The sequence below is a fragment of the Pelophylax lessonae genome, assembly GCF_965119305.1.
Source record: "Pelophylax lessonae genome assembly, chromosome: 11".
Lineage (NCBI taxonomy): Eukaryota > Metazoa > Chordata > Amphibia > Anura > Ranidae > Pelophylax > Pelophylax lessonae.
The window spans coordinates 6,647,013-6,672,712 of record NC_138778.1 but is presented as its reverse complement, the minus strand read 5'-3'; the positions used below and the strand labels follow the sequence as shown (position 1 = coordinate 6,672,712).

The 25,700-nt window shown below is 45.6% G+C and overlaps 1 protein-coding gene across 1 annotated transcript in view; it reads left to right on the top strand.

The window, feature by feature from the left end:
* Window positions 1-25,700, top strand: part of TBCD (tubulin folding cofactor D) — a 315,022-nt gene that overhangs the window by 237,792 nt on the left and 51,530 nt on the right. Inside the window, exons 23-29 of the mRNA XM_082272657.1 lie at window positions 5,782-5,813; window positions 7,784-7,846; window positions 10,656-10,732; window positions 14,251-14,332; window positions 18,974-19,092; window positions 20,373-20,464; window positions 23,095-23,235. Coding sequence (XP_082128783.1) covers window positions 5,782-5,813; window positions 7,784-7,846; window positions 10,656-10,732; window positions 14,251-14,332; window positions 18,974-19,092; window positions 20,373-20,464; window positions 23,095-23,235 — 606 coding nt within the window. The remainder of the gene's footprint in view (window positions 1-5,781; window positions 5,814-7,783; window positions 7,847-10,655; window positions 10,733-14,250; window positions 14,333-18,973; window positions 19,093-20,372; window positions 20,465-23,094; window positions 23,236-25,700) is intronic.

Here is a 25,700-nt window from a genome sequence, read left to right as displayed (position 1 = left end):
GCAGAGCAGAACACACAAACACTGGATGTGAGGTCAGACAAGCCAGGTCAGCAACGCACGGTCAGATACAGGCATGGACTACAGGCAGAGAATGGTCAGGATACAGGCATGGGTCAGCAACACAAGATCAGGCAGATGAGCAGGAGGCAGTGTGGAGTCTAGAGACAAGCCAAGGTCAGGGCAGTTAGCATTCAAGCATGGTCAGAACAAGCTGGGTCATTCACAGAGGTCAAACACAGGAGCAGATACAGAAACATGGTTAACAGCTGCAGATCAGACAGCAACCAACTACTGCAGCTGCTGCACTTATATAGGTCACGGCGCAAGTATCGGTGGCATATGCGCGCCCCTGTGCACTGCAGGATGGGTACATGCAGGGCTGCACCTGCGCATTTGTGTGCACCTTGGAGCATTAATTGCACTATGGCCAGCACGTCCCTGACAGTCTCTATTTCCCCATGTTCTTTTGGAGGTCATATGAATGGAAGGTTGGAATTACGTGATTGAGAAGTGATGTTCTTATCTTGCTGTGTTCCTCCAAAGGTCTTGTGTACAGAAGGTTGGAATGGTGATGGAGGAATGTAACTATTTCACAAATTTTTACTGAAGGTCTTGTGAACAGAAGACTAGAATCATGTGATTAGGAAGTGACATTACTATTTCTCTGTCGCTCATTGACAGACGCAGTCCTCTTGATTAATATCAATTGGGTTATACTGTCCTACTCCTGTAGAGGGCAGTATAACCCAATTGATATTAATCAAGAGGACTGCGTCTGTCAATGAGCTTAAGAGAAAAGGATTTTACGGTAAGATCTTACAAAAATCAATTTTTCTCTGTCGCTCATTGACAGACGCAGTCCTCTTGATTAATATCAATTGGGTTATACTGCCCTCTACAGGAGTAGGACAGTATAACCCAATTGATATTAATCAAGAGGACTGCGTCTGTCAATGAGCTTAAGAGAAAAGGATTTTACGGTAAGATCTTGCAAAAATCCATTTTTTGTTTTCCTCTGGAGATCTTGTGTGCAGAATGTTGGGCTCGTGAATTGAGAAGTGATGTCATTGTCCTTCTAAGTTCCTCTGGAGGTCTCTCCTACAGAACGTTGGAATAATGTGATTGAGAAGTGGATTCCCATGACTGGGAAGTGATATCATCATCTCTCTATGTTCTTCTCCAGGCCTTATGTACTGAAGCTTTAGATCATGTGACTTCACAGTGATGTCACCTTCTCGATATGTTCTATTGGAGGTCTTGTGTACGGAAGATTAGAATCATGTGATTAGGAAGTGACGTTACTATTTTGTTATTTTCCTCTGGAGATCTTATATGCAGAATGTTGGGCTCGTGAATTGAGAAGTGATTTCATGATCGTGATAAGTTCCTCCGAAGGTCTCATCTACAGAAGGTTGGAATAATGTGATTGGTTAGTGATGGATTCCCGTGACTGGGAAGTGATGTCATCATCTCGCTATGTTCTTCTCTAGGTCTCGTGTACCGAAGTTTTAGATCATGTGACCACACACACAGTGATGTCACCTTCTCGCTATGTTCTCCCAGAGGTCTCATAATGGGCTATTATGGATGTCTTCTATGTTTCCACCCATCACAATAAATGGAATTTCTGTCTGTGTAGCGAGGGGTGAAGTATTGAGCTAATAACAGGTGTAGGTAAAATGTATTCTGTTTGTCTAGCTGACACAAATCTATTAGTATGATCTGTATGTCTGCAGATAAGGTATGTCTCTTCTAGAAATACACACTCCTGACCCCTTGATATGTAAGGTATTCTATGTTATGTGAACAACGTATGCTATGAGGAACTTTGGTTTATTTACCTGCAGGGTGGGAAAATTCTCTGCATATTGCGTACTGTAAATACTCACCTCATGCGGGTTTATTTATTGATAAACAGCCCGGTCTTTTCATCATTGTGGAGACCTCACTCCACACAGCAGGGGGCCCTGACTGTACACCCCTTACCCAATTACATTAATTCCGAACGTTACAGGTTGACTAAACAGGGTTATCTCCTGCCGTGTTATCCGTCTGTTATCTGACATCTGAAGGCAAGAAACCCAAATGTGTCAAGAAGTGATATCTCATTTTCATTGCTGCGAGCTTCAAGATTTCTAAGCAAACAATAGACATAAACATACGACGTTTCATGATCCAGCCAGAACTGACCAAACTGCATGTGGTGGACAGTCACACATATTGATGGGATCTGCTTTATGATCAGTTACTTACAGTTGTGCTCAAAAGTTTGCATTCACTGGCAGAAATGGTGAAATTTTGACATTGATATTGAAAATTTGACTAATCATGCCAAAAAAAAACTGTCTTTTTTTAACTTTTTTTGCCGCCGCCTCCCGGCCCTTTAGGGGTTTAGGATGCCGGGAGTCAGAGCTTGGTTTATGATCATGTGACCCCCCACTGTGTTTGGCTGTCATGGCAGTCACGCGACTGGAAAATGCCTGACCGCAAGTGGTGATCAGAAGCTTTCCGATAGCCGCCTGGCGCAGGGCGTGCGCTTTCGGCAGAGATGTATTTACACAAATTCACGCAAATATGTGGCCAGTCAGCACCAAGGCCCACCCCCTGAAAGGCGCATATTTGCGTGCAGCTGGAACTAAGGGGTTTAGGATAATGATCATATGAAGCCATTTATTATCACATAGTTGTTTGACACCTTTTTAAATCATAACAATAACAGAACTCACTCAAATGGCCCGGATACAAAGTTTCCCTCCCCTGGAATTTTTTGCTTCGGTATAGACACACAAGGTGACACACATAGGTTACAATGGCAATTAAAGGTTAATTTCCCACATCTGTGGCTTTTTAAATTGCAATTAGTGTTTGTTAGCTCTCACGTGGATGCACTGAGCAGGCTATATACTAAGCCATGGGGAACAGAAAAGAACTGTTAAAAGACATGCATAACAAGGTAATGGAACTTTAAAAAGATTGAAAAGGATATAAAAAAAATATCCAGTGCCTTGAATATGCCAGTCAGTACTGTTCAATCGCTTATTAAGAAGTGAGAAGTTTGGGGATCTCTTGATACCAAGCCAAGGTCAGGTAGACCAAGAAAGATTGCAGCCACAATTGCCAGAACAATTGTTCAGGATACAAAGAAAAAACCGCTGGTAACCTCAGCAGTCAGATGTTGGAGCTCCATGTATACTGTGTATTGTATAGAAAGTGTATGGCCGCCTCTCCTAATCTATTTGGAAGGCTCTGGTCCCTGTACAGAAAGCTCTGAACCCCCCCCCCCCCCCCAATCATAGCAGTTTAACGCCTGGGTGGAACACAAGGTGTAGCTGAGCTGCGTCATACTGATCCGACAGAGGGTTTATTAGCATTACACATCAGTCTTTAAAGTGTTTTTCTCCCATCAGACAGAAAATGGCAAAACCCCTGAATCATTGTCTATTGTCATTTCATTACTCACAATTATATGAGACTTGTCAGAAGCAGCTGAATCAGCATTCTATACGTCTGTCATATCAACCAATCAGATCCAGCTGTCATTTTACCAGTACTAGCTTAAAAAAAAATGCAACAAATTTCCTGAAAATCACCAAATAGATAAATGCTTGAAGCAGTGTTATACCAATTTGGGGGTTATGGTATCAGCCGGAGCTTATGAGGTTATTGAGCAGGATCGGCCCTACCATAAGTCCCGCTGGGTTCGTTGGACCCAGTCAGCACTTGCAGATTTTTTTTCCAGAAGTTTTGTGTGTCATCAGTTTACGGTGCATTATGGGTGGCATTTCCCCATCTCATACTGCCGCCCATAGTGCAAACTGATCAGTATGAGGACTCCGAAGAACGTCCCTCGCGTGATTGTGGTGTGCGCAATGACAGACATCAGCGCACTCCATCTCACGCAGGGCAGGCTGGATCTTCTAGGGCGGTGGCCGTGGCAGACACAGGAGGACTGAGGACAGACAGCGGGTGTTTGATGGACAGATCCGGTGGTGAGTTATGGAAGAAGATAACAATATATATAATATTTTATATTTAATAAAGTTATTACAGTTTTTTTTTTTTTTTTTTATTGTTTGTTGTCCTTATACCCCACAATGCAGCTCCTTACAAATTTTCCAAATAGACAAGGTGCTGTTGCATGTAAATCTGACTTCCTGATAAATTTCATTTTAGTTTTAATTAACATGATATACAATAATGGATGTGGGGGCCTTTTGGTGGGCGTAATTTGTTTTGTGGGGGTTGGGGGGCAACATTTTATTCTTGGACCCAAGCAGCGCAATGTCTTGGGCCTGCCCCATTATTGAGGGATATCAAGCTAGCGAGTTCACAGGTGCTGTTACCTTGAATTCTAGCTCAGCTCCATTTTGTGTATGTGACCGGTCCTCTTCAATTTCAGCATTTGTGGCACCCTATGTGTGTAAGTTATAAAGATTAAAGAATTATCACCTCACTAATGGCGCTTTTCCACTGCATGGTACAGCTCGCTATGGCTCGCTTTTGCGCTTTTCCACAGCATGGTACGGCATGGTACGTCTTTGAACGGTTCCGTACGGTTTGGTACTGCGGGGCTTTTCCACTACATGGTACGGCTGGCTTAAACAGTACCACCTCGGATGGGGTTCCAAGCGTGCCGTACCGATACCAAAATGTGATGTGTAAATGATATCCCACAGTCCTTCGCATGCAGCCTCTTGATTGGTCGTCACTACTAGCCACTGATTGGTCAGAGAGAATCAATCAGAGAGAAAGACGATGTCACGGCAGTAGAGGTGGAGCAACTACGTTGTAATCCCACCCACTTACTACTTTAGTGGAAAAGCAAACCGAGCCGAGTCGAGCCATGCAGTGCCGAGACGTGCCGACGGGTACCACGCAGTGGAAAAGCAAACCAAGCCGAGTCGAGCCATGCAGTGCTGAGACGTGCCGACTGGTACCACGCAGTGGAAAAGCAAACCAAGCCGAGTCGAGCCATGCAGTGCCGAGACGTGCTGACTGGTTCACGCAGTGGAAAAGCAAACCGAGCCGAGTCGAGCCATGCAGTGCCGAGACGTGCCGACTGGTACCACGCAGTGGAAAAGCAAACCGAGCCGAGTCAAGCCATACAGTGCTGAGACGTGCCAACTGGTACCACGCAGTGGAAAAGCAAACCGAGCCGAGTCGAGCCATACAGTGCTGAGACGTGCCAACTGGTACCACGCAGTGGAAAAGCAAATCGAGCCATGCCGCGCCGAGCTGAGCCGAGCTGGTACATGCAGTGGAAAAGCGCCATATCACAGAAAAAAATGAAATTACATTTATTGATTAGGAATGTGAACACACCTGCACTCCAGTTAGATGCAAGAAGCAATAACCTGGTGGAGACCGCCCCTTTGAAAGCAATGGGAGGCTGCTGGCTCCCGCAGCAAATTGTGGCCATTCACTTGTAATCGCTCATGCTGTGATCACATGCAAGTGATCCGACCTAGATATAGACTGCCTGCGTCCAGGGCCAATCACTCACATGTGATCAGTGCATGAGAGATTACATGTGAGAGGCCTCAATTAGCTGCAGGAGCCGGGAGCTCTCATTGCTTTCAATGAGGGGGCCTCCCATAGCTAATTGCAGGAACCCCCGCTGGGGTTCTCGCATCTAATCAGGCTGCTGGTGCATTTGCAGGTGTGAATGCACATTAATACAGCAGTCCAGTTATTAAAAATAAAGATGTTTCTGCAATGCATTCTGTACAATGAAATCTGCATGTGTCCAGGTGTTATTGCATGTTTTCCTGTTTTCTCTAGGGGTCTTGCTGGAGAGTTGATGAGACCAGCAGGTAAGCCTCATGTTTTGCTGTGTAATGCTGCACTTAAAGCCCAACGGCCAGTCTGCCCTCATACAGCCCTATGTTGTCAGACTCCTATGTATTCATTGATCCATCAGATTGCAATCTTACTAAGCTGACCTGGGATAAACATTACAAGATTTGTTCCAGGTTTCTGAATAAAGCTGGATTACTGTCTGCTTTCATGGCGGTATTAAAGTGATAGAGCAACCAGGATTGTTGTCTGAGCTCTTTAGCCCAGTGCAGCCACAAGGACTCATTTACATCACTTAGAGCCCCGGTGCCCAACCTGCAGCCTTTTGGTTTACGATGTGCAGCCCCCGGGACCTCAATAGTCTATAGTGAGAACATTGATTGGGGTAATAGCATTGATCTCCACCAGCCTCATGTAACATCTCCCTAGTTCTGTATTGTCTTCTGCAGCATCTTCCCAGCCAACAATGTACCCTGTCCTCACTCTCTGACCCTCATTTCCATAGTTGCCAACATTTGAAAAAAATTCCTAGGGACACTTTGCAGCACAGCTATCAATTACTTACCACACCCACTTCCATGAAGCTCCGCCCACTTTAAAAGTTTAAAATTCTCATCACAATTCCCTGCAATTCTAAAGTGTCAAATATGCTTAGGTGTGACCATACAAAACAATGTAATATGTAAATATAAAAAAAGTGCAAGATGGCGCTGCTGAGAACCAGTGCCTTTGATTTAAAAAATGGCGCCAGGCGACCCCATTACATACCTGCGCATGCGCCCGCCCGGCCGAGCTTGAGCGAGCTAGCCCGAGCACAGCAGGCATCGGAACGGCGCGTGCGCAGTTACCATTTTTTTACAAGCATCGGACAATTTACGGGCAGCCCGATTAACGGGGTGCTTGCTGGGACGATGTAAGTTACCCGGGACAGGCTCCTATTTCCCGGGACTGTCCCTGCAAAAACGGGACAGTTGGCAAGTATGCATTTCCTCTATCAGGTCTGCAGTCTCTGACAGTCCTCTCAAGAGCTATATAGAGAACATTATGTGCGGCCCTTTGGTGATGTTGTTTAGTGCATATGTTGACAACTACTTTGTTGACACAAGCTTAGGGTCTGCATTTCAAGCCTTTGGACCCAGGGCTCAGAGCTTCATTAAAAAGGAGGAAAAGTAAAGGAGGTCTACCACTACAGAGGAGTGGTAGTGAAATGCAAGCTAAAAGAAAAGTATGGCCAACGCTTTTCTGTCCTTTCTTCTCTTGGGGTCGGTGCCATCTTTAACACAGGGCAAAAGGGGCAGCCGCCCCAGGCCCAGTCATTGTTGTGGGGCCCAAAGCAGCTCCCCCTTGAGCCTTCACTGCCCGCAAATAGCTGATAACTGGATTTGGGAGGGCCCAAGAAAATGTTTTCCCAGGGTCCAATCAATATTAAAGATGGCCCTGCTTGGGGTCACAGGAGTAATATTACTTTTGTCCTCCTGTAACCCAGAGTCAGCTGATAGCAGGCTATAATCACAGGTCGCCAGCGGCTGCACCTATTCGTGGCTCCCTGCGCAGCCAGCAATTACCTGTGAGGATTGCTGCTGGAGGCACTTTGTCTGCGTCCAGCAGCGATCACTGAAGGAATTCGCTGGCTGTGATGAGAGCCAAATATAGGTGTGGCCACCCGCGACCCTAGTGTACGGGACCCAACATCTACTCCCTGAGAGCTGCAGAAAGCACTGCTCATAAAGTATCTTTGTTGTTTATCAAAAACAGTGTCAGGTTGCGCTCTTTTACTGTTATAATAAGAAAAAATTACAAAAAAAAAAAAAATTGAGTTTAATTTTTAATTATCTATATCTGTGATCGTTAACTTGTGATCTCCCTGACTTTATTTGCGACCCAAGGCAATTCCTCTTCTTTTATCCTTCCTCGCCTTTTATGTCGCCATGTTGTCAGCATTCTCAGTGACTCTGTGACTCTGATTTGTGTTTTTCTCTCTCACCAGTTTGCCATTTGATAGAAAAACTTTCCCTTTCCAAAATCCCACACCCAGGAGATGCTGCATTAGGTAAGTTCATCTTAAATCTTCCCACTTTTTCTTATTTAAACTAACAAAGGTTTGCCCGTCCCAACATATGAAAGGTTGGGGATATAACAAACAATGGTTAGGAAGTGTCCTAGGGGGTGGTATATGCTGGAGAGAAGTATGGAGGATATAGGGAATGACACGGGGCAGTATGTGCAGAAGAGGAATGCTGAGGGTATGACATGGGGCAGTATGTGCAGAAGAGGAATGCTGAGGGTATGACATGGGGCAGTATGTGCAGAAGAGGAATGCTGAGGGTATTACATGGGGCAGTATATATAGAAGAGGAATGCTGAGGGTATGACATGGGGCAGTATGTGCAGAAGAGGAATGCTGAGGGTATGACATGGGGCAGTATGTGCAGAAGAGGAATGCCGAGGGTATGACATGGGGCAGTATGTGCAGAAGAGGAATGCCGAGGGTATGACATGGGGCAGTATGTGCAGAAGAGGAATGCTGAGGGTATGACATGGGGCAGTATGTGCAGAAGAGGAATGCCGAGGGTATAACATGGGGCAGTATGTGCAGAAGAGGAATGCTGAGGGTATGACATGGGGCAGTATGTGCAGAAGAGAAGTGCTGAGGGTATGACATGATGCAGTATATGCAGAAGAGGAATGCTGAGGGTATGATATGGGGCAGTATGTGCAGAAGAGGAATGCCGAGGGTATGACATGGGGCAGTATGTGCAGAAGAGGAATGCTGAGGGTATGACATGGGGCAGTATGTGCAGAAGAGGAATGCTGAGGGTATGACATGGGGCAGTATGTGCAGAAGAGGAATGCCGAGGGTATGACATGGGGCAGTATATGCAGAAGAGGAATGCTGAGGGTATGACATGGGGCAGTATGTGCAGAAGAGGAATACAGAGGGTATGACATGGGGCAGTATATATAGAAGGGGAATGCTGAGGGTGTGACATGGGGCAGTATGTGCAGAAGAGGAATGCTGAGGGTATGACATGGGGCAGTATGTGCAGAAGAGGAATGCTGAGGGTATGACATGGGGCAGTATGTGCAGAAGAGGAATGCCGAGGGTATAACATGGGGCAGTATGTGCAGAAGAGGAATGCTGAGGGTATGACATGGGGCAGTATGTGCAGAAGAGAAGTGCTGAGGGTATGACATGATGCAGTATATGCAGAAGAGGAATGCTGAGGGTATGATATGGGGCAGTATGTGCAGAAGAGGAATGCCGAGGGTATGACATGGGGCAGTATGTGCAGAAGAGGAATGCTGAGGGTATGACATGGGGCAGTATGTGCAGAAGAGGAATGCTGAGGGTATGACATGGGGCAGTATGTGCAGAAGAGGAATGCCGAGGGTATAACATGGGGCAGTATGTGCAGAAGAGGAATGCTGAGGGTATGACATGGGGCAGTATGTGCAGAAGAGAAGTGCTGAGGGTATGACATGATGCAGTATATGCAGAAGAGGAATGCTGAGGGTATGATATGGGGCAGTATGTGCAGAAGAGAAGTGCTAGCTCTATGGGAAATCTTGGTCAGCTTGACAAGACTGCTCCCTGTTTTTAACATTGGTGTCTGAGGGAAATCTTGGTCAGCCCGGCATGATACTGCTCCCCGACTTTAACATTGGCGTCTAAGAGAAATCTTGGTCAGCTTGGCATTGCACTGCTCCCTTTTGTTTTACATTGGCGTCTGTGGAAAATATTGGTCAGCTTGACATGGCCCTGCTCCTGAACCATAGGTGACAAGGACACCAAACTTGGGAAGCACGTTAGGGGACCCAGGACTATGACATGGTAGATTTCCTAGGCAAGCTGGCTGACCTCAAAATATGATATGTTGTAGTCCTGGGTCCCCTCTCAATGCTCCGCAAGTTTGGTGTCCATGTAACTTATGGTTCGTGAGCAGTGCCATGTCAAGCTGACCAAGATTTCCCATAGACACCAGTTAAAGAAAGAGAGCAGTACCATGCCAAGCTGATCAAGATTTCTCGGATGCCAATGTTGGACAGGGAGCAGTGTAAATGAAGAAGAAAGTGGCACTTCCAGACCCAGGAACTTGGAAACTTGAGTTTATTTCTTCAAATCATAGGTACAACATCAGACAAGACCACAAGACAGACTGGACAGCAGACGCGTTTCACACCTTGTGCTTATTCATTGAATGAATAAGCACAAGGTGTGAAACGCGTCTGCTGTCCAGTCTGTCTTGTGGTCTTGTCTGATGTTGTACCTATGATTTGAAGAAATAAACTCAAGTTTCCAAGTTCCTGGGTCTGGAAGTGCCACTTTCTTCTTCATTTACATGGATTCCTTAGGTCACGGACCTTGGTGAGCACCCATTCCTACAGGACTGCCACAGCTGCTCGGGATCCATTTGGCTCAGCTGATTGTTTTCAGAGCGGTGATTTGTTTCAGACAGGGAGCAGTGCCATGTCAAGCTGTCCAAGATTTCCTATAGACACCAATGTTAAAGTTCGTGAGCAGTGCCATGTCAAGCTGACCGAGATTTCCCATAGATGCCAATGTGTCCGTACTAACGAGTGTACGTAAAGTGCGGGTACATAAAGCGGGGTATACCTGTATGTAATTGGTTGTTTCTGCCTGTCCTTATGTCAGTGAGAAGTGTGGGATAGAACAGGAAATTTGCGCACTTCATGGTAGGTTGCTGCAATCTGTATAACATCTGGGGGTCTATAAGCTACATGAGGCTGCAGAACCACTGATTGGTTCCCCCAGGGTGAGCTGCATGAAGGAAATAGTTTGCATTGTTGGATTTCTTTGTTATAACACCAATAACTCCTCTGTTTGATTTCTGTCTTAGCCGATTGGCAGCAGCTGATCAATGACACCTTGAAAAGCCTCCATTTGTTCTCCAGCTCTGCCCGACAGAATATAAAGGTACGTCCTCTCTCCCTATGAACGGGGGCTCTTTCGAAACCTCCACAACACATGGGGACATCGATGTGAAAGCTGTATTTGTTATCAATGGACAGCAAGGGAATAATGAGGTTACAGCTAAAATAAGTCCAATCAAAAAGCTTTTCCTCTGTTGTTTGGAATGTTTGGCTTTATTTTAAAGTGAGCCTCTGGCCAGGTTATAGACAATCACATTCTAATGTTTGCAGATTCCTAATAAACAGCAAATAAGGTTTAAAACAAGCCTTCACTGACCTCTGTATCTGCAGGCATTGTGGAGGAAATCATCTTCAACATCATAGCAGAAGCTCTGAAGTTGTTCAAGTTTTCAGCAGCTTATTCCCTCCCCAGAGCATTTGCGTGGAATTATATATAAAGGCTGGGTGGCTGCTGAGCCAACCCTGCGGGGATCTGGGCAGTTCTGCTGAAACACTGAGGAGAGCGGAGTGGGGGGGGGGGGGTTGTTTTGGGAAGTCACTGCTGCGAAAGGGGCGCTGAGCTGCTGAATCACTGCTAGGAGAAAGCTGGGCTGCTGAGTTATTATTGGAAGGGTGGAGCAGAGCTACTGAATTATTACTGGAAGGGTGGAGCAGAGCTGCTGAGTTATTACTGGAAGGGTGGAGCAGGTGGAGCTAAGCTTTTGAGTCAAGGCTAGAAGGGGGGGGAGCTGGAGGAAGCTGAGCTGAATAATCACAGCTGGGAGGCAGGAACTGAGCTGCTAAGTCACTGCTTAGAGGAGGAATCTGAGCTGAGGAGTCACAGCTGGGAGAGGGGAGCAGAGCTGCTGAGTTATTGCTGGGAGGGTGGAGCAGATAGAGCTAAGCTTTTGAGTCAAGGCTAGAAAGGGGGAGCTGGGGTAAGCTGAGCTGAGGAGTCACAGCTGGGAGAGGGGAGCAGAGCTACCAGTCATTGGTGGGAGGGCGGAATTAGGATTTTGAGTCACTGTGGGAAGAGAGGAGCAGGGGGAGCTGAGCTGAAGAATCACTGCTGGGCGGTAGGAACTGAGCTGCCTAGTCATTGCTGGTATAGGGGACTTCAGCCGCTGGGAGAGTAACTAAGATACCTGCTGTGAACTTTGAGGATTATTTGCTCCGCAGTGCCTTTACATACTGTAGGTCAGTATTGACTTTTTGAAAAATCTGATTTACCGTTTAAGAATATGGAATTACTGAATGTCCATAATCTGGCCACACATCCTCACTTTATGACATCCTGATTGTTGCCTAATTTTGCAATATTTTTTATTGAACATAAATATCTCTGGGCTCTTATAGAGGCAACTCCCGCCTCACTACCGAATATACAATTGTAAGATAGGAGCAGCTTCACTTATTAATAATACCCAAACAACGTTCCCAAAATCATAGGACCTTTGAGATGTACAGATTTTCTACACCAAAATTAAAATGTCAATCATTTATTGGAAGCATAAAAACAATAAAACACATGTAAAATATTCCGCAGACATTTTCCTTATAAATACATCGGAATTTTAGTTATATTTTCACAGTATATCGGAATCTCTCTCATCCTACTTATTCAAACTTTGCTTCTTTAAAGTTACATGGAGTTGTTCATGTAGGTTTTCAAAAAGAAAAAAAAAACTTTCACAGATGGGAGTAATGTGGGAGGCAGAAATGAGAAGGCGGGGTCATCCGCTCTTCGTTTGGGAAATGACGACTTCTGTCCCCATTGGGTGGAAGTGAAGTCACACACTAAGGAGCCCCTCCATATTGGAAGGATATATAAATTTCAATACAAGTGTAAATTAAAGGGGGCGTCAACCAAGTGCAGCATTAAAAACACTTGATTCAGTAACAAAAAAAAAATTGGCAAATCACATAAATGCATTTAAAATGCACTCGTCATAAATAGGTGTTCCAATGGAGGGGTCATCCGCCCTTTTTGGGGGTTATTGACTAACACAGGGATGTTGATGCCCCCCCCCCCTCCATAGGCAACCTTGGTGGCCTACAGTATAACAATTCTGCTCATTAATGATGATATATTACAATATTGATAAATATTAATAATATATTATTAACCGCTTGCCGACCGCCGCAAGTACATTTACTGCAGCAGTCAGCCCCTCCTGGGCAAAGTGACGTAGTACTACATCGCTTGCCCAGGAGCCTGTAGGGGGCGAGCGCGCGCCGCCGGAGGTGTGCTCCCGCCCCCGCTTGTTCCCTGGCATCCCCGCCGGCCACTAGCGATCTCCCGCTGGAGAGGGAGAAAGGCAGGCGGCTGATGTAAACAAAGCCGCCTGTCGTTCTCCCTGGTGTAACTGCAGAGATCATACGATCCTGCTATGTAGGATCGATCCTGTTATGTAGGATCGTATAGTCTCTCTGGTTAAATCACAAGCCACGCCCCCCCACAGTTAGAATCACGCCCCTAGGGGATACATTTAACCCACTGATCACCAATAAAGTTGGGCCACAGGACTGGTGGCCACGATTGACACCGGGCACCCGCGATCGCTCCCCGCTGAGAGAGAAGGACGGTCGGATGTTGTAAACACAGCTGACCGTTCTTCTCTCTGAAATGATCACAGAGTGCCTGTGATCCTTCTATATAGGATTACAGGTCTCTATGATCATTTCACAAGCCCCTCCCCCATACAGTTAAAAAAAAAACTTCCCTAGGCTCACACTTAACCCCTTTGATGTGTTAACCCCTTCACTACCAGTGTCATTTTTACAGTAGCAGTGCATATGTATAGCACTGATTCCTGTAGTAATGTCACTGGTACCCCCAAAAGTGTCAAAATGTCAGTCAGGGGTCCGATCTGTCCACCGCAATGTCGCAGTCCTGCTAAAAATCGCAGATCGCCGCCATTACTCGTTAAAAAAAAAAAACACAATAAAAATGACAAAAATCTTTCCCGTAGTTAGTAAACGTAATAACTTTTGCACAAACCAATCAAAATACGCTTATTGCGATTTTTTTTTTTTTTTTTTACCAAAAATATGTAGCAGAAAACAAATTGGCCTAAAATGTTAAAAAATTTAGATTTTTACCTTTTTTTTTTTTTTTTTTGAGAATTTCATATAAAAAAATGTGAAAAATATTGTTGTTTCTTCAAAATTGTCGCTACTTTTTGGTTTATAGCGCAAAAAATAAAGATCACACAGGTGATCAAATACCACCAAAAGAAAGCTTTGTTTGTGGGGGGAAAAAAGGACGTCAATTTCATTTGGGTACAGCATTGCACGACCGCGCAATTGTCCGTTAAAATCACGCAGTGCCGAATCGCAAAATAGGCCCTGGTCTTTGAGCAGCCAAATCCTCCGGGGGTTAAGTGGTTAATAAATAATAATATTAATAATAATAAATAATATTGTAATATAAAACTCTTGTGACCCCTCCCACCTGATTTCGGTTAATTAGCTGAGTCAGTAAAAAAAGAGTATTTTTTTTTTTAAGTCATTCAGAATATTGAAGATTTGCTATCAGTAATTCTCCATCCCGTATCTTTATCTCTGATTTACTAATCCCAGGAAGCCGCGGTGTCATCTCTGTCCGCCTTATGTAATGAATTCTATCAGGACCCGGACGGAGAGGTCGATCCAGTCCGGCGAGGTAGGTGCTGATTCACATCTTTTTTTTGAAGGGACTTTATTAATGACAGGAGCCACAGCCAAGACTAATCTATGTTAAGGCAATTAAGTGCGGGATGTATGGACCCAGCCCTGTGGTCACACCTACATCTCTATACTAAGAGCTGCGTTGTGATTGGACGGGATGGCATCTGTCATGTGTCACTTATTCTATCCTGAAAGAGGAAAAGAGGCCGCAGGGGACGAAAGTAAAGGGATTGTTCTGTACCGAGCCCTGCAGTTATTTGTAGGAGTCTCTGCTGTAAATCGCTCCGGAGTTTTATTATACTTCCTGTCACAAGAATAAACTTGTCCACCAACTTCTTCACCGCATCGGCATGTCAATGCTGGAAAACTGGCTGCCATATTTAAATGGACTTCATATTAAGGTGATCTGAAGAATTAAAAGGATAACTCCACTATCATGGGAAAAAATAGATTAAATAAATATAATTTATACAATTGCTACACAATTCATATTGTCATTTAAAGTAGAACTTTTTTTTTTTTTGCAAGGTTAGAACTCCAGTCTGATTTATTTTTTTCTTTTTTGTGGAGGAGGGGATTATGGTGTGGGGGTTGTTTTTCAGGGTTGGGTTTGGCCCCTTAGTTCCAGTGAAGGGAACTCCTAAGGCATCAGCATACCAAGACATTTTGGACAATTTCATGCTCCCAACTTTGTGGGAGGAGTTTGGGGTTGGCCCCTTCCTGTTCCAACATGACTGCGCACCAGTGCACAAAGCAAGGTCCATAAAGACATGGATGAGCGAGTTTGGGGTGGAGGAACTTGACTGGCCTGACCTCAACCTGATAGGACACCTTTGAGATGAATTAGAGCGGAGACTGCGAGCCAGGCCTTCTCGTCCAACATCAATGGCTGACCTCACAGATGCGCTTCTGTAAGAATGGTCAAACATTCCCATAGACACTCCTAAACCTTGTATACATCCTTCCCAGAATAGTTGAAGCTGTTATAGCTGCAAAGCATGGGCCAACTCAATATTGAACCCTATGGACTAAGACTGGGATGCCATTAAAGTAGGGTGACCAGATTTTTAAAATTACATCCAGGGACATATTTTTTTTTTGTATTGGCAAATGGCACAGGACTGCATGATACACAGAGCGCTGATCACAGGACTGCATAATACACAGAGTGCTGGGTACAGGACTGCATAATACACAGAGCGCTGGGCACAGGACTGCATAATACACAGAGCGCTGGGCACAGGACTGCATAATACACAGAGCGCTGGGCACAGGACTGCATAATATACAGAGCGCTGATCACAGGACTGCATAATATACAGAGCGCTGGGCACAGGACTGCATAATACACAGATCGCTGGGCACAGGACTGCATAATACACAGAGTGTTGGGCACAGGACTGCATAATACACAGAGCGCTGGGCACAGGACTGCATAATACATAGAGCGCTGGGCACAGGACTGCATAATACACAGAGTGTTGGGCACAGGACTACATAATACACAGAGTGCTGGGCACAGGACTGCATAATACACAGAGCGCTGGGCACAGGACTACATAATACACAGAGCACTGGGCACAGGACTACATAATACACAGAGTGCTGGGCACAGGACTACATAATACACAGAGCACTGGGTACAGGACTACATAATACACAGAGCGCTGGGCACAGGACTGCATATTACACAGAGCGCTGGGCACAGGACTACATAATACACAGAGCACTGGGTACAGGACTACATAATATACAGAGCACTGGGCACAGGACTACATAATACACAGAGCGCTGGGCACAGGACTGCATATTACACAGAGCGCTGGGCACAGGACTACATAATACACAGAGCGCTGGGTACAGGACTGCATAATACACAGAGCGCTGGGCACAGGACTGCATATTACACAGAGCGCTGGGTACAGGACTGCATAATACACAGAGCGCTGGGCACAGGACTGCATATTACACAGAGCGCTGGGCACAGGACTACATAATACACAGAGCGCTGGGCACAGGACTACATAATATACAGTAGGGTGTTAGGCATATAGTGAAGGGTTCAGAGGTTTGCTATGCACAGAGGACCCTTCTACCCCCCCACATCCATAGCTCACCTCTGCACTCTTCTCTCACAGATTATTTCTACAACTACCTATTAGCCCTTCCCCCACAACATGCCCTGTGTTCAATAATCCGGCCCTGAATCTGGGGACAGACTTCGTCTGGGGACAGTGTGCTCTGTCCGGGGACTGTCCCCAGAAACTGGGGACATCTGGTCACCCTACATTAAAGTTCATGTGCTTGTAAAGGCAGGTGTCCCAATACTTTTGATTATTTAGTGATACTTGTAATATTTATCTCTGACTGATCTCCAAGCCTGAGCCGTTTAGTACAAGTGCTGATTTTTATCCGCATGCAGTGCCCAATAGTGGCCAGCAGAGGGCAATCTGTTTCCAGAATGATTGAAGAAAGTGGTGATGACACCTAATTGTGCTCATTATTTAAATATTACCGGCTGGATTTCTCGGTGATGTTAAATGAAGAAATTCACAAATTTAGTATAAAATAATCATTAGTATCACTAGCTGACTCATTTTTACTACTCAGTGTTCATGGTGGAAGCTCTCTGGGTGTCTTTAATTCCTGCACAGAGATTGAACACTGGCGTTGTGATCCATATTTGCTCAGTGTAAAGTTTCTAATCCTTCCTTCTAATTCTCAGTGATTAAATCTGCCGTCCTATCTTCTCTTAGTATCAGGACAGAACACAAAACTACAAAGGGTTAAAAAGGGGAGTGAATAGCAGTTGTGAATGGCCCCCTTTTTATCCACTTTCCTCTGATGACAATTCCGGAACACATGTAGCACACATGTAGCACACATGTAGCACACATGTAGCACACATGTAACTCACATGTAGCACACATGTAACTCACATGTAACACACAGGGTTGTGTTTTTAGTTCGGTCTCTCTGGTGAAGTTCACATTGAATGATAACTAGAGCTAAAATGTAAGAAGTAGGTGGAGTCACATTATAAAGTATATGTGGACCCTCACCTTGTAAAACAACACATTCAGTTTAAAATAGAAATGCAAGGCAAAACTTTAATGTAATTATTAAAAAAAAAAGAAGAAAATTATGAATGCCTTTTTTTTCTTTATAGGTGATTACATAACCTCTAATCTCTGCATAAAGGGGCTTAGAAAGCTGGGGGTGGAGACTAATGGGTGGGCGTGTCAGTGTAATCTCAGCTGCATAAGGGGCTTAAAAAGCTGGGGGTGGGGACTGGTGGGGGGTATGTCAGTCTAATCTCAGCTGCATAAGGGATTTAGAAAGCAGGGGGTGGGGGGCTTGTCAGTCTAATCTCAGCTGTATTAGGGGCTTAGAAATCTGGGGGTGGAAACTGGTGGGGGGCATATGAGTCGATTTTCGGCTGCATAAGTGGCTTACAAAGCTGGGGGTGAAGGGGGAGGGGAGACTAGTGAGGGGTGTGTCAGTGTAATCTCAGCTGTATAAGGGGCTTAGAAAGCTGGGGGTGGAGACTGGTGGGGGGCGTGTCAGTGTAATCTCAGCTGCACAAGGGGCTTCGAAAGCTGGTGGAGGCGTGTCAGTCTAATCTCGCCATCATAAGGAGTTTAGAAAGCTGGGGGTGGAGACTGGTGGGGGGTGTGTCAGTCTAATCTCAGCTGTATAAGGGGTTTAGAAAGCAGGGGGTGGGGACTGGTGGGGGCTTGTCAGTCTATGCTCAGCTGCATATGGGGCTTAGGAAGCAGGGGGTGGAGACTGGTAGGGGGTGTGTCAGTCTCATTTTCAGGCACTGCCTGATATAGAGTGACAACACTCGTGTCAGCTGTGCTCCTACGTGGTCACCTTCTCACACAGGCGTCTGATGGAGACTACGTATAAACATCCATGACGCCACCACTTATTGTGCAGACACAGAGCAACCATTGTCACCAGCCATCCCTGACAATGACACGACCAAAATCAGACCGCCATCCCTGAGCAATGCCAGGACCTATGAGAAATCAGAACGCCATCCCTGACAATGCCAGGACCTATGAGAAATCAGACCGCCATCCCTGAGCAATGCCAGGACCTATGAGAAATCATACCGCCATCCCTGAGCAATGCCAGGACCTATGAGAAATCAGACCGCCATCCCAGAGCAATGCCAGGACCTATGAGAAATCATACCGCCATCCCTGACAATGCCAGGACCTATGAGAAATCATACCGCCATCCCTGAGCAATGCCAGGACCTATGAGAAATCATACCGCCATCCCTGACAATGCCAGGACCTATGAGAAATCATACCGCCATCCCTGAGCAATGCCAGGACCTATGAGAAATCAGACCGCCATCCCTGAGCAATGCCAGGACCTATGAGAAATCAGACCGCCATCCCAGGCATCTTTTGGGCATAGACAGATTTGATATTTCTCTTCCAGGTTTTTTATCCTTTTGCACTTTTAGCCCCTGGTTGTAGAACGCCATTGACAGTAATGGGGTGATCGATCGTCATTCGGGGAATATAAAGTGTGGATGTTCAATAAATGAAGATTGTGTCTCGTTGTGTCCGTATTATTGTATGATCAGGGGGGTAATCTCCAGATCTTTTGTACACAGATGACGTAGTGGAGTATTACATCGGGCAGCTCCAGAGCACGGTAGAGATGACTCGCTGCGGATTCTCCTTGGCATTGGGTGCCCTGCCACGGTTCATGCTGAAGGGCAAGCTTCAACAGGTATGAGGGATGTGCCCACACTGCCAGAGGGGCCCCGGTACTGGTGATCTGCCAGGACCTTCTGTCACCTCTCTGTGTACTCAGATTATATAGAAACTGTGACTCTGCACTAATTAGCTGCATACAAATATATAGGATAAGCAGATTTCCTGCCGTCTCACCAATGAATAGAGAGGCTTTCTATAAGGGGGAAGCCCCGGGGGATGGCATTATCATGGACTGCTCACACCAAATGTTATCTGGCATCTGTCTGTCACTGAAGCCTGAGCAATCTGTGACTACCAACCTGTACTTATGTCTCACTGGCCACCAATCCAATGTAAGGAGCATTCTTCCCACTGACCACCAATGTAAGGGACATTCTTCCCACTGACCACCAATGTAAGGGACATTCTTCCCACTGACCACCAATGTAAGGGACATTCTTCCCACTGATCACCAATATAAGGAGCATTCTTCCCATTGACCACCAATGTAAGGAGCATTCTTCCCATTGACCACCAATGTAAGGGACATTCTTCCCACTGACCACCAATGTAAGGAGCATTCTTCCCACTGACCACCAGTGTAAGGAGTATTCTTCCCATTGACCACCAATGTAAGGGGCATCCTTCCCACTGACCACCAATGTAAGGGGCATTCTTCCCACTGACCACCAATGTAAGGGGCATTCTTCTCACTGACCACCAATGTAAGGAACATACTTCCCACTGACCTCCAATGTAAGGGACATTCTTCCCACTGACCATCAATGTAAGGAACATTCTTCCCACTGACCACCAATGTAAGGGACATTCTTCCCACTGACCATCAATGTAAGGAACATTCTTCCCACTGACCACCAATGTAAGGGACATTCTTCCCACTGACCACCAATGTAAGGGACATTCTTCCCACTGACCACCAATGTAAGGGACATTCTTCCCACTGACCACCAATGTAAGGGACATTCTTCCCACTGACCACCAATGTAAGGGACATTCTTCCCACTGACCACCAATGTAAGGAACATTCTTCCCACTGATCACCAATGTAAGGAACATTCTTCCCACCGACCACCAATGTAAGGGACATTTTTCCCACTGACCACCAATGTAAGGGACATTTTAACTGCTGGCTCCCAATATATTGGTTTTTGATGACCTGATTATAATGTAAAGGGTTTTTATGATGAGTGAAGTCTCCTATAGATGGTTGTAGGTCGGTGATTTGTGTGATTACAGACAAGCTGTGGATTGCAGAATATCTCATCTCAGATCTTTCTTCTGTTTGTCTGGAAGGTCCTGGAAGGCCTGCGGAAGGTCACCTGCATCTCTCCCAAAGATGTCAGCTTTGCTGAAGCCAGAAGAGACGCCCTGAAGGCAATTTACATGTATGTCATTTATTCTGCTCCATGCTTTATCATAAAACATTTGTTTATCATATAAGTTTTTATCCCCGGGGGGTATGTTTTGTTATGAAGATTGGATGGATATGGTAATGTGATGCGCCTACAGGGACAATGATTCCGTCATTTTCCTTCAGTAAGCAGTCTGACTATGTGCTGTACGGACATTTTTATTACATGATTTGTGTTTCACTTCTCCTCCGGCATGTTTCTCCCTTCCACCAATAATGTACAGTAAAGCAAACATGGCAGTCTTTACCATGCATTAGTCCATTGGTCTCCAAACGGTGGCTCTGGGGCCAGATGTTGCCCTTTGATTACTTTTATCTGGCTCTTTGGGCACCATTCTAACCACTGACACCAACAGTGGGGCACTATTCCTCCCACTGACACCAATGATGGGGCACTATTCCTCCCACTGACACCAATGATGGGGCACTATTCCTCCCACTGATACCAATGATGGGACACTATTCCCCCACTGACACCAATGATGTGGCACTATTCCTCCCACTGACACCAATGATGGGGCACTATTCCTCCCACTGACACCAATGATGTGGCACTATTCCTCCAACTGACACCTATGATGGGCACCATTCCTCCCGCTGACACCAATGATGGGGCACTATTCCTCCCACTGACACCAATGATGGGGCACTATTCCTCCCACTGACACCAATGATGGGGCACTATTCCTCCCACTGACACCAATGATGGGACACTATTCCTCCCACTGACACCAATGATGGGGCACTATTCCTCCCACTGACACCAATGATGGGGCACTATTCCTCCCACTGACACCAATGATGGGGCACTATTCCTCCCACTGACACCATTGATGGGGTACTATTCCTCCCACTGACACCAATGATGTGGCACTATTCCTCCCACTGACACCAATGATGGGACACTATTCCTCCAACTGACACCAATGATGGGCACCATTCCTCCCGCTGACACCAATGATGGGGCACTATTCCTCCCACTGACACCAATGATGGGGCACTATTCCTCCCACTGAAACCAATGATGGGGCACTATTCCTCCCACTGACACCAATGATGGGGCACTATTCCTCCCACTGACACCAATGATGGGGCACTATTCCTCCCACTGACACCAATGATGGGGCACTATTCCTCCCACTGACACCAATGATGTGGCACTATTCCTCCCACTGACACCAATGATGGGGCACTATTCCTCCCACTGACACCAATGATGGGGCACTATTCCTCCCACTAACACCAATGATGGGACACTATTCCTCCCACTGACACCAATGATGTGGCACTATTCCTCCAACTGACACCAATGATGGGCACCATTCCTCCCGCTGACACCAATGATGGGGAACTATTCCTCCCACTGACACCAATGATGGGGCACTATTCCTCCCACTGACACCAATGATGGGGCACTATTCCTCCCACTGACACCAATGATGGGACACTATTCCTCCCACTGACACCAATGATGGGGCACTATTCCTCCCACTGACACCATCAATGGGGCACCATTCCTTCAACTGACACCAATGATGGGGCACTATTCCTCCCACTGACACCAATGATGGGGCACTATTCCTCCCACTGACACCAATGATGGGGCACTATTCCTCCCACTGATACCAATGATGGGACACAAGTGGTTCATTCACGGCTTGCTTTGAAACTGAGGCTTAGCTGAGCGGGGAGGGGTTATGCCTGGGTCTTTTTTTTTTTTTTTGGCCTGAAGGTGGCAGTATGACCCAAGTAGTCCCAAACATGAAGTCATGAAAGTGGGGGGTGTCATGGCGCTCTTCTAATATCCCAAGGTGATACAAGGAATGTGGGTGGATGGGAGGGGGGGGGTTATGGGGCTGCGTGGGGGGTAACAAAGTTTGGTACTGTAGGGAAGCTATAGTCCGCGGCAGCCGGCTGAAGCGTGGAGAAGCCCTGAGAGATGCAAGAAAGGAGAGAGCGGCGCCAGCTTAGTATAGTACAAGTTTATTTAACACTGTTAAAATTGGTGACTCACTGTCCGAGGTTGGGTGAGACCGGTACACAAAGACTGTTAGGGTCATCCATCTTCCTCTTCCAGGATAGTGGTCATAGGAGAAGGTGGTGAGGTTCCAGAGGTATAGCCGAGCCGCTGTGGGGCTGCTAGTTGTCACTGACCGCTGCGGAGCATGCACAACAGGGCTCCGGCTGCCGACTTCTGATCCCTGATGACATCACTTCCTGGCAGGAGAAAAATAGGGGTTGCACGCGTTCAGAGCATCCGTGCTCCTTCGTCAGGCTCGGCTATACCTCTGGAACCTCACCACCTTCTCCTATGACCACTATCCTGGAAGAGGAAGATGGATGACCCTAACAGTCTTTGTGTACCGGTCTCACCCAACCTCGGACAGTGAGTCACCAATTTTAACAGTGTTAAATAAACTTGTACTATACTAAGCTGGCGCCGCTCTCTCCTTTCTTGCACCAAACATGAAGTCACCTGTGTCCCATGATTACTTCAAACACAGAATTGTACAGGAAAACCTAAAATCCTAATTATCACAACATAACCAGGAAACGTTTTCTCTGTCATACACCAACTCTTCTCTTCATCTGTCTGCTTTGCAGGGTGTGTCAGAGTGTGGGGGTCAGCGCTGACGGCTCACGGGATGAGGTATTGTGCAGAGACAACGTCCCCCTCGTCTACAACACACTATTGGACAGCATGAATGACTACACCACCGACAGCCGGGGTGATGTGGGGACATGGTAAGAGAAGATCACCGGGAAGGGGTTTTCCTTATTGTTGCTTTTATTTGGGTACATCATTACATGAATCGCATGAATCAGAGGAGGGACTCCATATTAACAATCTATAAAAATAAATGTCTATCTACTTTGTTATAGTCACAAATATTACATCCTTTAGGGGTTTTTATGAACTGAATATGTGAGTTACAAGTTTATCCTTAGGGGAGCAAGCGGTCCATTGCAAGTCATGGAGCCCCCATAGCAACATTTAAATGGGCCTCCCTGGGGAGATCACTACATGCATTGATCTACATGCATACATGTTTCTAAGCTCTGAAGCAGGCAAGTTAAAAATGGTGGACCCCGATAGACTGCTCACCTTTCATTGTCCCAACTGTGCCCCCTTCTGCTCAGGGACCTATAGGACCACTATGGAAGTATGTCCGCCACTGTAGGTGACATTTTCCTATACACAGTTAGAATCTCCTGTCATACATTTAGTGAACATGCTTTCATCCTGAAATAACAGGGGGAGGTAGCAGTAGTCTGTGCTCAGCTGCACAACAAATCTCGGTGTCTAAAATCCTACTCCTTTCTCATACACATTTTAGTTTTGATAGCATTTCATTGTGAGAAATTTCAGTGTATCCGCTTAGAAAAGAAAATGCCTTTCCATAGTATTTCTGGGGATTATTGAATACACACAAATAAAATGTATTTGATGTCCTGATATAGTAACAGCTTCAGAGGCCCCACAATACCCCTGCATTTTTTTGTGCTTTGCATACTTATATTTAACCACAAGAGGGCAGCATTACACAGTGTACACGCATTGTACTTCAGACGCTAAACTTCATGTTTACTGCAGCCAAGTTTTGATGATCCTTTTCTGCTATGTCAGTATCCCCCACCAGTCCAACACGTCTTTCACACCTTGTATGAGAAGATGGGAAAAACTGGTGCAAAGTTTATTAAGTCTTTTAAAATGCTGTTGATTTATATCAGTTTTCTTTTTATTTTATTTAATCACACAGACAGAACAGGCAATAAATCTTTTGTGTTATTTATGTTATCACTGCAGTCTGGACAGAGCCATGCAAATCATTCTTTTATAGAAATGTACATCCACAGCTTGTAGCATACAGCACAGATAGATGGAATATCAGTTTCTTCAGTTGTTGCTGTGTTTTTCAGCTTTTTCATCTGCTTTTATTTCTTTATTTTTGTATGGGTTGGGGTTATGATTAGGCTTAGGGGATTTAATTATTTATTTATAATTTATTATTATTTTGGTTAGGGGTTAGAATTAGAGATTATACTTTTTTATTCATTTTTATGTTAGGGGATGTATTTATTTATTATTATTTTTTTTGGTTAGGACAGTGGTCTCCAAACTGCAGCCAGATGTGGCCCTTTGGTATCCTCTATCAGGCCCTATCCTCCCACTGACATTATTAATGGGGCACTCTTCCTCTTGCTAAGACCAATGATGGACCACTATTTCTCCCATTGACACCATCGATGGGACACTATTCCTCTTATTGACCCCATCGATGGGGCCACTATTCCTCTTATTGACACCGTCGATGGGGCCACTGTTCCTCTTACTGACACCATCGATGGGGCCACTATTCCTCTTATTGACACCGTAGACGGGGCCACTATTCCTCTTATTGACACCGTCGATGGGGCCACTACTCCTCTTATTGACATCGTCGATGGGGGCCACTATTCCTCTTATTGACACAGTCGATGGGGCCACTATTCCTCTTATTAACACCATCGATGGGACCACTATTCCTCTTATTGACACCGTTGATGGGACCACTATTCCTCTTACTGACACCATTGATGGGGCCACTATTCCTCTTATTAACACCATCGATGGGGCCACTATTCCTCTTATTGACATCGTCGATGGGGGCCACTATTCCTCTTATTGACACAGTCGATGGGGCCACTATTCCTCTTATTAACACCATCGATGGGACCACTATTCCTCTTATTGACACCGTTGATGGGACCACTATTCCTCTTACTGACACCATTGATGGGGCCACTATTCCTCTTATTAACACCATCGATGGGACCACTATTCCTCTTACTGACACCGTCGATGGGGCCACTATTCCTCTTATTGACACCGTCGATGGGGCCACTATTCCTCTTATTGACACCGTCGATGGGGCCACTATTCCTCTTATTGACACCGTCGATGGGGCCACTATTCCTCTTATTGATACCAACCATAGGGCGGTATTCTTCCTGTTAAACCAATAATAGGGCAGTTACTCCAACTTATGCTGGAACATTTTCTACTCACTGTCCACAGTCCAGCCCCCCAAAAGCCTGCAGGACTGTAAACTGGCCCTTTGTTTAAAAAGTCTGGAGTTCATTTATTTATTATTTACTTATTTTATTGTATTTATTATTATTTTTCTAATTTATTGTATTTCTTTATTATTTATATTTATTTAATTATT